The sequence below is a fragment of the Diadema antillarum genome, unplaced genomic scaffold (genome assembly GCF_040938485.1).
Source record: "Diadema antillarum isolate AM-2024a unplaced genomic scaffold, OU_Dant_1.0 scf00000014, whole genome shotgun sequence".
In the NCBI taxonomy this organism is placed as follows: Eukaryota; Metazoa; Echinodermata; class Echinoidea; order Diadematoida; family Diadematidae; genus Diadema; species Diadema antillarum.
The window spans coordinates 8481832-8496614 of record NW_027270903.1 but is presented as its reverse complement, the minus strand read 5'-3'; the positions used below and the strand labels follow the sequence as shown (position 1 = coordinate 8496614).

Below are 14783 nucleotides of genomic sequence, written 5' to 3'. Positions count from 1 at the left end.
CTATGTTACTATAGTACTACTGAGTATGCTGTATTGTTATTTACAGTCACGCGTAGTGTGTGTATGTTGCATAGTTTTGTGCGCGTAGTGTATGTATGTCGGCTGAAAGATGCTAGGGCGAAAGAAATTCGGTGGGATAATGTAACGTTAAACCAAAGTTGATGGCAGGTTTGGAGAAATGGTAAGGCTTTTAATAGTGAACGTGTAAACTATTTGGCCTGAAGGTTTATTGAAATGCTGTCGTGATCTCGAGGGTATAGGAGTGAGAAATTATAAACGTGTGGTTATTGATAAATAGCAAAGGGTTGTAAGTTAGAGCTGCATAATTACACCAAAGATCGTACGTACGATCCTTACACGACACAGTAGTTTGATGTTGTTCATACAGCCTCAGCATGTGGAGGTTACAAAACACTAAATTTACCCTACATTCAGTTGATTTCATTGTGTCTTGATCAAAGCGAAATGAAACAAAAACGAAAATTATGTTGCTTTACTGCAAGGGAACTGGTTCGACTATTATCTTAGACAGTACCCACCTTTGTAGGATTTATTGTTGTTGGGTTTATCGTGGGCGTAAAGAAAACTTTAAAGTAATGTAGGCCTATGCACTAGATCTACCGCCTACCATAAGTTCTCACAATCATTTACTAGTATTAGGTTTGTAACAAGTTAGTTTTATAGGGAAGAAAGCAATCGCCAATTGAGAGATAACTATTTCAATTTGTTATTTTAATCTAAATGTCTAACGTTATTCATTCTCATTTCAGGACGGTGTTAAAAAGTTACAGTTAACATCATGGAGTTTTGACGTGTTGCCGTACTTTCAAGAAAACCTCCCTCTGTTTGTTCGTGTCAGAGGCGTCGTTTGTGATCTATGAGATGTCACTGCTAAACATCGACCTGAAGACACACGACACACTCACAACATCAAACCTCAGATTATTGTGTGTGAATATGAATGAATATGATAAGCCTGCATTGGATTGATGTGAAATGATATAGGGTCTAAGATTTGTGTGTGTGAAGGGTTTTGTTTGGTTTCGAGTGTTGTGTTCATTTGTAGTTATTTACAAATAGTCGTGTGTATCAAACCATGTCATGCAATGACTTATTTAACTCATATTGCAATTCAACCTTTTGGTTGCCAATCATGTGATTTTGATTAATGTCATTTATCTATCTATTTATCTTTTTATCTCATGTTATTACAGTGAGGCTGGTTGGTGGATCAACCCCAAATGAAGGCCGAGTTGAGATATCGTGTAACGGGCAGTGGGGCACGGTGTGTGACACTCTCTGGGATATGAGTGACGCGCACGTGGTGTGCAGAGAACTCGGCTACTCATCGGCCTCAGCTAGTTATAGGTCAGCGCACTTTGGGCAGGGATCTGGACCATTCTGGGTTAACTGGGCTTACTGTGATGGAACGGAAAACTCTCTGGTTTATTGCCTTCGTTATCCATGGGGATGTCATGTCTGTACTCACAGTGAAGACGCCGGAGTGAGGTGTGAAGGAGACCGTAAGTTTGATTCATTTATTCACGCATTTCATAATGTACTGAGTAACTCAGGCCAAGTTACAGAAATGAAAATAATAATATAAAAATCTAAGATGAAAAAAAAATGATTTAAGATTGAATTAAAGAAGTCTCTCGCTCGAGTTTTGCTTCTTTCTTCATCTCTCTCCCTCTCTCTCCCTCTCTCTCTTTATCTTAAGCCAATTCATACAGTGTTGTATGTACGTCTAAATCAATGCACAATCTAGCGGGAGGCACAGTGATTGTGTAGTGTGGTTTGCATCGCCACATAAATTTCAAACATGCACAAACTCTCCCTACATATTTTACAAACGAAATTCCCTACAACTGAGTCTACAAAGTCTGGTAAAAGTTGTTAATTTTTTCACTTTTACACTCATTTAGAAATGACTGTACTACGCTGCCGTGTACGTGTACACTACCATACCGCGGCCAATTGTTCGAGTGCAGCGCAGAGTTCCGATTCAAACCATCGAATTATTTCGAAATGGGTAAAAGTGTCTTAACCGTAAATATTCAACTTTTACCAGGCTTTGACGAGATTCAGACAATCTGTTTTAGGTTGTGAAATATTGAGGGCGAGTTTGTAAATGTATAAATATCACAATACGAGGCGATACGAAACTACAACTTGTCCTACTTACAAGTAAAAGAATGATCGCCCGGCCCAGCGCGATGTCGGGCACGAGTCCTAGGATATAGTAGGACCTATACTATTCTGAAAATCTTCTCTTTTTTTCCATAATTCTAAGTCAGACAGTTCAGAAGTGCCTATGAAAGACAGAATTGGTATTCTGAAAGTGTTCCCTGGAAAAATTTAGGCCAGCCTTATCCCCGCCTACTGCATTTTCTAATATTAAAGCCAATAAAATTACAAATTTTGTTTGGTATTATGCAAAATAAACCAATGCCATAATATCCTTGTGAAATTATGACGTCTGGTTAAAAACACATGTTTGTATTCACCCGTGATACAGTATTGAAAATGTACTACTTTATACAAAGAAAGAAACATTACTTAAAAGAGAAGTGCAGAAATTGTGGAGTTTTTTTTTTTTTCATTCTTTTTTTAAGCAAAAATAAATTAGTCAGTGTATTATACATACAACTACACGCGTGTGGTACATTGCCGGTACGTAGTGCAGCTGGCGAGCCGGCTGGATACATCCAGCTAGCTACACCATCTTCCAGCGGGCCGGCGCCCGAGGGCAGCGCGGCGGCCAGCGCTATATCATACATAGTGCGCCTGTTCGCTGTGCGTATGTACAGAAACAAGAAAACGCTAATTATGAACCTACGCGGATAATTCTTTCAGAGAATTATATGCACACATCAATACTTCGTTTAGGCATACATTCTTGTCTAGCTATCAAGTACCGGTAATGTATAAAAACGAAGGATCTGTACATTTAGAGTATACCACTTCAATAGTTAATAAAAGAAGCAATTGACATCATCATTTTCTTCAAAGAGTCGCGTGGAGTTTTAAAACATAACAGAAAATGGGGTGAGACGGCCCCCTTAGCTTTAGAGGCACGTCATTCCTAGAGGGATTTGGAATTGTTCTTCGGAGTTTTTGATGTATATGTTGTGGCTGCATATTGCTACCCATCCACGTTGATTACATCAGACAAAATGTTTCATTATCTGAATAAAATGTAATATTATTTTTGGTTTGTTTCTTTGTTTCTCACCACGGCCCTTTTACCCAAGGCCTCGTATCACTACAGGGTAGCAAAACGGAACACTCTGGCCCTTTTGCCCTCCCCCCCCCCCCGAAAAAAAAAAAATCCGAAAAACACGTTCGTTTCTTTGTTCTTTGTGTTCTTAAAAGATTTAAGAGAACACATTGGCAAACAGCTGTTTGCCTTGCATTTATCAAAGCTCTGTTCATGGAGTTTGAACAACCTGAAAAAAACAAACAAACAAACAAACAACCAAACTCCATAAAACATGTGTGCCAACACATTAACACCATTTATACACAAATTCACGGAATGGGACCTGCTGGTCTACACAACCGAATACGTAACTGTTTTGTCCGTGAAAAAAGAAAAAAAGAAAAACTTTCTGGCAAAAAATCATATGACAAAAACATTTTAACACAAAATGAATGAAAATAATCTAAATGAATTGAATAATAAACAGGAATACTTTTAAACGATGATTCACCTATACAGTTTATTCATATAAACGTAGTTAATAGTTTTTTTTATATTTGAAACAACCAGAGAGCAAAACTGAATAATACGTTAACTTGTTATTCGGCGAAATCAAAGGTCTGGCATGATGTTTCATTGTTTTGCCTTTATTTGTATTTCGCTATTCCTTAAATTTACATTGATTATTATAATAACGGACTTTAGGACAGGGTAACGGCTTTCCTCATAGCCTTTCATAAATCATTTCCAATTAAGTGCATTCTAGAATATACCAATTACCTCCTAAGTCAGAAATTATTATCTTCTTCCTAGATATCATACTCATTAGAATATTTTCCAATTTCTTCCTAACTGTAGGCAAAGCTCATAGGAAATAAAAGTTACGAAAAAAGGTTACGAAGAAAGTAAGACAGATTTTTAGAATACGGTGTACTCTTTTGGGGAAAAAGTCCTGATTGAGAATAGGGAGAAAATCTTCCTTTGATTGTTTTCAGAATACGACTCCCAATACATAACATTTTGAAACCAAGCTACCCTGGCTCATACGAGTGTGTTAAGACAACTTGTCCATTCACGACGTACGCGGTGATGCTTTCTCAACGGCATGAACCTCAGAAATTCGAGCTGTTTTGTTTGAAGCATGTGTCATTGTAAAATTTGTTCAGCAATAAAAGAACAGAAAAACTACCAACTAAACTATCCGGAGAGCATTATAAAGGCTAACATAAAATGCGTAGCTGTCACACGCGCACTTCTGCTCTATACCTAAATGTGTGGCGGGTAGCTGCTCCGTCTTGTTATTCAGACCGGAAGCTAAATATGAACAGGATTGAGAAATGTTTGGTTTTGCGAATGCACAGAATGATTTCACGCCATGCTTCCCTTCCTCTTTCTCTTTCGTCCTTAATCGAAAGCTCGATAATAGGCATTGACATATCTTCTAACGATTATCTATGTACAAAGTAAATCTTCCAATGTTATTCAAACTCATTTCGATTTTTTGGTTTCTTTCCCACTCTGTTTCTCATGTATTAAAGGAAGCGATAATGCTGTCGAGTCGGCTAGTTCTGGTCTCGCTTACGGTATCAATCGTTTTGGATACTACAACGTTAGTAGCGAGCTGACGTTCACTCCTACCGCAGCTGACAATGGGAGCGTACTTCAGTGTTATCTCATCGGCAGTGAACGGTCCCGAACCTTAGAAGTTCAGCGTAAGTAATTTAATTCAATATCTGATCTATTAGGATCTGCGCGGAAGTCCAAATGATATTATGCTTGTTCGGTTCTCTCGGAGTATTGTTGAAAGCTATGCAGGTTGCCAGGCATGCGATGATAATGAGACGACATAACTTTCGTGAGAAGATGATAATGCATATGATGCAATTATTAAGAATGTCCTTGATCCCAGAAATGTTAAAGGGACTGTACAGTCAACGGCGTAAATCCGTACTGAGGAGTGGGAGGGGGGGGGGGGGGGGGGGGATAATTGGCGATAGTCACCATCACCACGATTACAAGCCCATAACCGGACCGGCGCAGCCCTGGTGGGGGTGGGGGGGGGGGGGGGGGGGGGGGGGGCACACACACACACACACACACTTTACAGGGATCAAATGTCCCACTCTTTTCCATGCAAAGTGGGAGGGAAGTGGCAGCAAAAATATGACGACTTTTTGTTCTTGTTTTTTTTTTCTTGTCAGCCGACTTTTGGCGGAAAATCAGACCTTAAAAGTATAAAGACTTTTTTTGTTGTTGTTTCTCTTGTCTTTTGATGTTCTTTCTTCTTGACTGACAGGCGATCCCCCCCCCCCCTTTCAAAAACGTATCAGCGCAGCCCTGAATAATGCCCAAATAGATTAAATAAAATGCTAATAAGGATATTCATTTCTTGAATAACGTAGTAGATATTTTCCTGTAGCTATTAATTGTATTCTTCAATTTTCTTGATTTAAGTCAGTGAAGCAATCATCACAGGGGCATCGTTCCGTTTTAATGATGGGGGGTAGGGGAGGGACTTTGAGTTTGAATATCTGTGCGAGGGAGCGGAGCGGCCTGGGGGAGGGTGTGGGGGGATAATCCCCCTCCCACACGAGGAAAATTTGGCATTTTCAAACCTCAAATTCAGCGATCTGGTGCACACTTTTGGTGAAATTTGGGATTTTTTCCTATAAAAAAAAGTAAGAAAAGGAAATATTCATAGATAATTGAATGACTACATCGTGGTATTTCAGCTCTTGCTCCGCCTGTGCACGTCACCTCCCTGGCCTGTGCGACATCACTGGGAAGGCCTACTAAATAGTGGGGCCTATCACCGGCGTAGCCAGGATTTGATCTTAGGGGGAGCGGTCAGATGCGAGGAAGAGATGCGAGCAAGAGAGGAGGATGCAGTGAGAACTTTTTGCATATTGATGTTGTAAATGGTGCAATTTGATTCATTTTTTTTTTTGCGTGTTCTATCGACTTGAAACAGTTCAACATGTTAAGGTATAGCAGTACATTTTATGTAGATTATCATTGAACAATTTTGCCTATAAAATGGTATCATTTAGAGAAACTTCTTGTCTTAGTTCTTACACTGAAGATCATGAACGCGATCATGAATTTTGACATTGTACAGTCCAAAAGAGGCCGTTTGTAGCTATATTTTTCTTTCGCTTTGGAAATTAAGGGGGGCGCACCGGGCGCATTTGCTGGCAATTAAATACTAGAAGCAACATTAGGAGAATGACAGAACGATTAAATGCGAGCGAGCGAAGCGAGCGAGCTTGAAAAATTTGACATTTTACAGCCCCCAAACTGCCGTTTGTAGCTACCTTTTTTTCGCTTTGAAAATTAAGGGGGGGGGGCACCGGGCGCAACTGCTTGCAATTACCCGGCAGCAACATCAGGAGAATGGCATGACGAATAAATGCGAGCGAGCGAGCGAAGCGAGCGAGCTTTAAAATTTTGACATTTTACAGTCCAAAAACTGCCGTTTGTAGTTGTACTTTTTTTCGCTTAGGAAATTAAGGGGGTGGGGGCGCATCGGGCGCAACTGCTGGCAATTACTGGCAGCAACATCAGGAGAATGACATAACGATTAAATGCGAGCAGGGAGGTGTTTCTCTTCCCACCTCCCTGATGCGAGCGAGCTTGAAATTTTTTGACATCTTACGGTCCAAAAACTGCCGTTTGTAGCTATATTTTTTTCGCTTTGAAAAATAAGGGGGGGGGGGGGCGCACCGGGCACAACTGCTGGTAATTACCCGGCAGCAACATCAGGAGAATGGCATGACGATTCAATGCGAGCGAGCGAAGCTAGCGAGCTTGAAAATTTTGACATTTTACAGTCCAAAAACTGCCGTTTGTAGCTGTACTTTTTTCGCTTGGGAAATTAAGAGATGGGGGCTCACCGGGCGCAACTGCTGGCAATTACTGGCAGCAACAAATATCTCGTAAACACATTTATGATGTAATCTGGGTAAATTTCAATCCCAGAAGTGTATTCTGTTTTTTTTTTTTTTTAGGGGGGGGGGGGGAATCCTCCGTTAATTGAAAGTATCTAGATATCTCCTCCCACCCAAGGAACATTTGCATTTCTTTAAACCGAAGTAACAGACCTGGTGCACACTTTGGATGAAACATTTTGAAATCTGTCAATCTAAAGTGTATTAAGTAGAAATGATTGAACGGGGAGGGTATGGGAGGGGTTAGGCCTATCCCCCTCTTACGCGAGGGAGATTTTGTATTTTCAGAATTGAAATTCAGCCATCTTTGGGTGAAATATTTAGACAGTCTTCTATCAAAAAAAGTAAGAACATTTCCACGTCTCGGGAGTTACGAGGAGGAGCAAAATGATCTGTTTGTCCCCAATACTTTTATTGGGGAACCATCCCCCTCCCCCTCCATCGACGCCTCTGCATATGAGGGAGCTTTTGTAACTGAAAGATCTGCTGCACACTCTTTGATGAATATAAGGAAATAAAACGTCAATCTCAAAAGTGTACAAAGTCTATCGAAAGGTACCCAGTAGCTTTTGCATATTTATGATTGCAATTCAGCGATCCGGTGCATAATTCTGGCGGTAGTTGTCCAATTTTCCATAAAGAAAGTTCGAGATTTGTCCTCATCTCGGGAATTGCTTGGGGGACAAAATGATTTGTCTCCCCCAACTTCATCCACTGCACACGATTGAACTTTTAAAGCGCTCGGTTTCGCGCTTTTTGCGCTTTTTTTTTTCGGGGGGGGGGGATATAATGGTACTTGGCAGAATAACGAAGAACGGTTTCCACAGAAGTCGAGTTGTAGTGGCAAGGTATAGTGACAGCTCTTTATGTAACCCGGGATAACTTGTGACATGCGACAACTAACACACTAGTTTTCCTCTGATCAAAACACTATTGAGAACAAATTGCTGGATAAAGGTGAATATAATAGTTTTATTCACTTGAATAAATTTATTCCGCGAGATCAGTTTTGTACATTATGTGTTAAAAACCTTAACATAAAACAGTAACAAAGCAAACAAGGTTAAACAAACAAGCACAGTTTTTTTTTTCTCCGTATGTGTCTCTATGACAATCTTCGTGGACTCTAATAACATAATTATGTTCCGTAATTCCAATCGATCATATAGAATATCATCTTTTATGTCTAACCCCATTCCTTTGGAGAGTAAACAATAAACATTATCAGAAACGCAAGGTTATATAAGGACCATATAGGCGGAGATTGAAAACTTGAAAGTTCATCTCGTATTGAAGGAAATTTAACCTTTTAACTTCAGTTACCTCACAGGAATAGATTAAGCAAACCGTACTTTAATTGAAGACAACCCAACGTTTACTAACTATAAATCTCGCAACATAGGCCTACATATCAGAGCACTTCTGAATCCCAGGTCTATCAGATGTTAACATACTGTAGCCTTTGAAAGTTCAAACAAAATTGGGCATATGATGCCGACAATTTGAATAATTTCCTGAGATTTTTTCTTAAAAATTCTTTTGTATATTTTATTACCTTTTAAACACCATTCATATTTGCAGAAATCAAAATGAGTTCAGCCCTTCCTTTTCGTAGAGATAGTTCTATTTATTTTGCTCACCTTTTTTTCCATCTTTGTCAAGTTAATGGCTTCATATCTGGCCCCTACTAAGCACAATGACATGATAAGCAACGTTATTTTCCAACAACATAACAGACGCATAAATACAGTTGTAAAATTCATTCTGGATCACGGCACACTTCAGGTTTTATACATTCTTACCAACGTGTGAAAATGACTTGGTAAGGTACAATATCCGTTTCAGTACTCAATTCCAAGTAGGTCCTATTCACTGGAAAAAAAAAGTGAAAATCTTTTCGTACTATTCTGTCAAACTGTTAGAATGTCTTGCCTTTTCTGTGGGATTGTTTAATTAGGGATTAAAGAATCCATTTTTCTGTTCGTGAGATGAATGTTGCGTATCAATAAAATTGGCTGCGAATAAACTTGTCTTATCAATCTATTGATGTATGTTTGGTAACAGGTGAACTTTCTTGTGTTTTTTGCACATCTCCCATGAAAACAAAAAGAAATCTGGTTAATAGGTCTGAACCATTAATCTAAAGCAATGTTCATTAGATTAAAGGAGGTACTTGCATATGGCAAAATATGGGAATCGACACCCGTTCCTTTTGTTTTTTCTGGAGGCAAACGAATTATATACTAACTGAGCAAAATCACTGCCAATATGGAGAGGGTAAATGTGTTGCAATTCCTACGACTGAAACTCGCACAAGGCTGTTAACGAACTCGTTTGTTATCTAGATCTTTGGGTAACTCATGCGGAGCTCGACGTGAGTCGTATCGCGCTCGGCATTGTGCACTCGTTCACGCCTACGTCCATGGCCCTACAGACTGTGTTGCATCAAGGAGGTGGGAAGAGCACCTCCCTGGTTGCATGCAGCTGGTTGCCATCTGGTTGTGTGGCTACTATAGTAGTTCAACATCCGAAGCATGCATTACGGTCGATATTGCTCTACATGCATTGGCGTGCGAGAGAAGTACGCGAGCGCTGCAAGCACTGTTCAGCAGTGGGGATTCATGTTTTGAACATATCTAAGTGAGATAATGAGAAACCTCTTGTGAAATATGAAAGAGCATGTAATTTTAAGAAGGATTCAACGTGTATTTGATGAAAATTGGTTTTCAAATGGCTGAGATATCCAACAAATTGATAATAATAAAAGGCGACAGGCCATGCCTTTTATTAGGATCGCTTTGTTTCACCTTGTTTGTTGGATATCTCAGCCATTTCAAAACCGATTTTCATCAAATAAACTTTTGACACCCCTTAGAATTGCATGCTCTTTGACATCTCATAGAGTGGTTTCTGAATATCTCCCAAAACGATAAAAGCTAAATCCTCACCTCTACCAGAACTGTACACACCCTTTAAGAAGCAAGCCCCCCCCCCCCCCCCCCCAAAAAAAAATAATAATAATAATACTAATGGTTATTTTCATGATGCAAAAATAAAGAATTTGGTGTTCAGAACGAACACCAAAATTATATTGGCTGTTAGTTAGGCAACATGCATGGAAGCTTTGTCGATTTTGGGAAATAATTTTTCGTGTCTATGATGAGCAGATTTTACGTACATGCTTTTAAAGCTTTATCAATACTTGCCGATGACAATTTAATGGATAATTTCTGGATTAACTTAAAAAAAATAATAATATTGGATCATACTTTTTGATTATGCAATGCACTGTATTCTATCAACATCGTTGAATGAAAACGTATACAATTATGAGGATGAATTCTATCGTCCGTCTACTTCTAACTCTCGCCTTCTCGACAGACCCTCCAGCAGACAATATCATCTTGATCAAGATTGCTGACAACGAGGACGGACAAGAAACTAATGGCCTCAGGATCACGTGTCATGTCGACCCACGTGACCAACCATTTCCACCAGTGGGAATATACGAGATTGCAGTGAATGACGTCGTCGAGTCAGCTTCAAGCTCCCCTTCCTTGATCCTTGCGTCCATTCCGAGTGAATGCGTTGAAATATCCTGCACCGGTATCAACGACATCGGAAGGACGAACGCTACAAAGATTTACTGTCCAAGAAGTAACGGTAAGACAATAAAACGTTCCATAATATTGTAATTTTTAAATCCCAAATTTTTTGTGATCAGTTCAAAGAAAAATCAATTTCATTTCATATACGTTTTTCTCTCCGAATTCAATTGACGTGAAGCCATTTTTTTTTAATATTAGGATTGACAATATACCAAACTCGTTAGTACTAGCTTTATTGCTGGTAATTGCACGTTGATTCACTAGTATTATAATAGGGATATACATTACTTGTGTCCATTCATGCAAGTGCTATGATTAAAGAAATCCAGGCAAGATATCACTATGAGATTTTTATATTAATATCTTTCTTCATACCCGAACTAGTCTGTTTTGAATTGGCAGTAGCAAATTTGTTCACGTGAAGACAAGGGCTATGGTTGTAGAGTAGGTTGTTGTACTTGTTGTTGTTTTTTCTATACAAGGAATGCTTTAAATTTTAAGATTCAAATGTTTCCCGGGAGTGTTAAGGTGTTAATTACATTTCTTTGGATAAACAATGCAAATAATGTAAACATGATAGTTCTATGTGCATCGTCAACCAAACTCGTCAGTATCTGGCCCGTTAATAGAATACAATGAGGATTCTCCTTCAACCGTTCAATGGACTTTGTTCACCTTTGACCCCTCAAATTCTTGATGGGGGATCTTTATTTTGTTCATCAAGGATGTTCATGATTTGGGGAGAATGCGAAGTACCTGACAAATAAAAAAAAAAACAGTCCAAAAAAAAAAAAAAACACACACCAACAAGAACAAAACAAACAGATTATGTATTTGTGTTGTTGTTGCTTTTTTTAATTCTTAGGTCATGCGCCTCCAGCGAGTGACATACTCTCCATCGAGACCCAGGAGATCAATGGGGAAGGAAGCCAGGTCATTCTCGTTATCACGTGTCACATTAGTCCCGAGGGTCAGCCCGTCCCACACCTTCACACCTACACCATCGGAGTCGACAACACCACGCTCTCCTCGTCCAGCAGCGCCTCGGCTCTTTTCAGACCACGCCCACACAACAGGTGCATCAATATCACGTGCTCGGGGACGAACGGGATTGGTTGGACCTACACCAGTCTCGAGTACTGCTTGGAGAGAGGTTAATCTACTTTTGATAATGATTTCATTCGCCTCTGGACGTTGAGAGAGCAAGCATAAAAATGTGTAATGTGAAATACTACATATTGTGGATGATAGCTACAATTTTGTCTAATGTTTGACTCTCACCTTCATCCCTACATGCTAGATGATACATTTCTTCAATATTCCTATCATATGCAAATTTATACCTGAAGAATTTGATCAAAGTAATTCAATTTACTTTCGAGACTTTGTGTCATTTTTTCACTCTTGTTTTGAATATGGTTATGATAAGTTCTTGAAATGATAATGTACAACTTAGATAAAGTACTAGTACAATGTATATGAAAAGACGTGTGTGTAAAATGGTCTGGGCCTTGTCCGTTTACCTTCGATCATCCCGTTAATTGTGCTCTGTCAAAACATTACGGTCATTATTTTGGTTTGGCCATACAGCTCCCATTGCTTGTCTACATCGCGGAGCTCTTCAGAAGTCGTCGACCACGTACGCCTTGCTCTTCACAGCGTTGTTCATGTCGATGGTGACCTATGTAATCGTGGTGATGAAAAGAAGAAAAATTATCATCCTCTGAAGAGGTACTATAGACTTCCTTTTCTTCCTTTTCTACTACATTTTCTTCCTCTCATTTTTTCCCTTACCGGTACTTTTTCTTTCTCTTTTTCTATCCTGCCTCCTACACCCCCTTGAAGTGCTCCAAAATCTTTTTACTATTTTACCTCTTTGTCTCAATCTTCTTCTTCCCGCTCTTTTCTTGCCTATTCAATTCTTTCTTATTCATCGTTGGCATCTTCCTCTACTTCTCCTTTGGATCTTTGGTATTTAGCCTTGTTTAAGTTCCCTTATTGCCAGTCATAAGATGCATGGAAAGTAATTGTAAAGTAGAGCTAAGGGTGGCAGGTTTATGATGTGAAAGCTTAATTTAATACTGACTCGACGCGTGAATGAGAGAAATACGTCTCCATCTTGTACTCATCCTCCGTGACCGGTTTCTATCAAAGTGTAGAGTAGCAACACTATTTTGAGACAACGGCATTGGAAACGATTCCCTCGAAACAATAACCAAGGATCGTTACCGAGGTTTCTATTTCAATGCGATTTTTCAAAGCATTTTGTGGGTTTGCTGATGTAGTAATAATTACATGCAAACATAAAAACCTAATTTTTTATAACCTCTTGAGACTTTACCTGTGTATCTGAACACTTTGAATGATAGAGGCATTTTCCTCTACTGAGATGTGTCTGTCTAATGTCCTAACCTTCAAATTGTTTCTGTCCGTTCTTGTGTATTTTTCTTATAGATCGAGAGCATAAACTGGAATCGTGGTCTCATATTCATGTTTGCCATTTCATTCGACAAAGATAATTCCCCACTGACGGATGTGACAGTAGAGGAGTGTAGTTCATAGAGTCTTAGATCCATATTGCAGTCGAGATCTTACACTATTTAAACACTAAAACGGACGGAATACGTGTAGCCATAATGTACAAAGAGGTGGAACTCATGCAGCGAATTTGACTATTGTGTCCTACAATTACATTATGGTATACTTTGTTTAAAATGGACGTGATCTGTAATCAAGATAAATTTACTGGTCTCTTTTATTTCTTTTTTTCAAATTAATCGCAATTCAAGTTTATGTTACCGCACCGAGAAAAAAAAAAATCACACTTTCCCATCAACATGCGAGATTTAAAAGCAGTAAGGTTGATGATGATGAACAGAAAACCAAAATATCTCTCATGTTTGTAATTACGTAAGTGATGTCGACTGCATATGGACTGATATAGGTAAGAAAAAAAAAAGCAATGTTTGGGAGGATTTTGCATCTCCTATTTTTTTCTTCTGTCAGACCTTGTTCCCAGTGCTGAAAGATTTGATTTGTTTTGATTTGATTTGATTTGATTTGATTTGATTTGATTTGATTTGATTTGATTTGATTTGATTTGATTTGATTTGATTGTTCCACATCTCAAAACACAAATAACATGATACAATCGATTGAACATAAGACTGGACATAGCGTCGTAATTACAAAGAATACAAGAGAAGACAATTTTACAAACATGAAATGTGAAGGACCTACTAAAAAGCAAAGCTTGTTAGTAATGTATAGGACAGTTATAAAGACAGTTGAAGGAAGAGACGATTAGTCCCCGACACGAGGACAATTACTTGAAACCCTTGAAACGAGGACAATAACATGAAATATAAAGACAGTTGAAGGAAGAGACGTTTAGTCCCCGACATGAGGACAATTACTTGAAACCCTCACAAGTATGGTTTACTGGTTTCAAAACCCGGCGTTACTTTGCTTCGTTATCCAATGCATTGGATCAAAGCATGATCAGTTTAGACTTCAGTGATGAAAGGATTGCATGATTACAATTAAGCCTTAATGCTGTAGTATATAGGATTGTCATTGTAAACGCATTTTACGCAGTAAAGACTTCTTTTGAAGATTGAACAATCACATTTCTATAACACTTGTCTCGTTTCTTGATTTAAAGTGTGTATTAAAGTTGTTTGAATTCTCAATTTGTCAAATAAAGAAGAGAAGTGTAGAATAGAAATCACAGTGACGAATCTTATAGAATGTGAGTGTATATATGGTGTTCAGGGGGGTGTTTTATCAATTAAGTCAGCGCTGACAAGTTGTCAGTCTGACAATTTCAGTAAAATCCTTAGTTTTGATTGCTTGAGATGCTCTGATCACTGCCTGTTACTATGGTTATTGTCAGCGACTGACAACTTGCTTCAGTTTTTCAGTGTCATTAAGTTTTATTTCTCCACTTGTACATAACAGACAAAAAGTATAACAATAATAATAATAATAATGATTAGACAAATTTGTATAGCGCAGCTACTATGT

General features: G+C 38.8%; 1 protein-coding gene across 1 annotated transcript; it reads left to right on the top strand.

The window, feature by feature from the left end:
• Window positions 1-1306: 1306 nt before the first annotated feature.
• LOC139722607 (uncharacterized) lies at window positions 1307-13378 on the top strand. The gene is made up of 6 exons (XM_071633912.1): window positions 1307-1523; window positions 4741-4914; window positions 10531-10812; window positions 11623-11910; window positions 12348-12488; window positions 13212-13378. The coding sequence occupies exons 1-5, from the start codon at window positions 1307-1309 to the stop codon at window positions 12482-12484; spliced, it is 1098 nt and encodes a 365-aa protein (XP_071490013.1). The 3' UTR covers window positions 12485-12488; window positions 13212-13378.
• Window positions 13379-14783: the final 1405 nt, after the last annotated feature.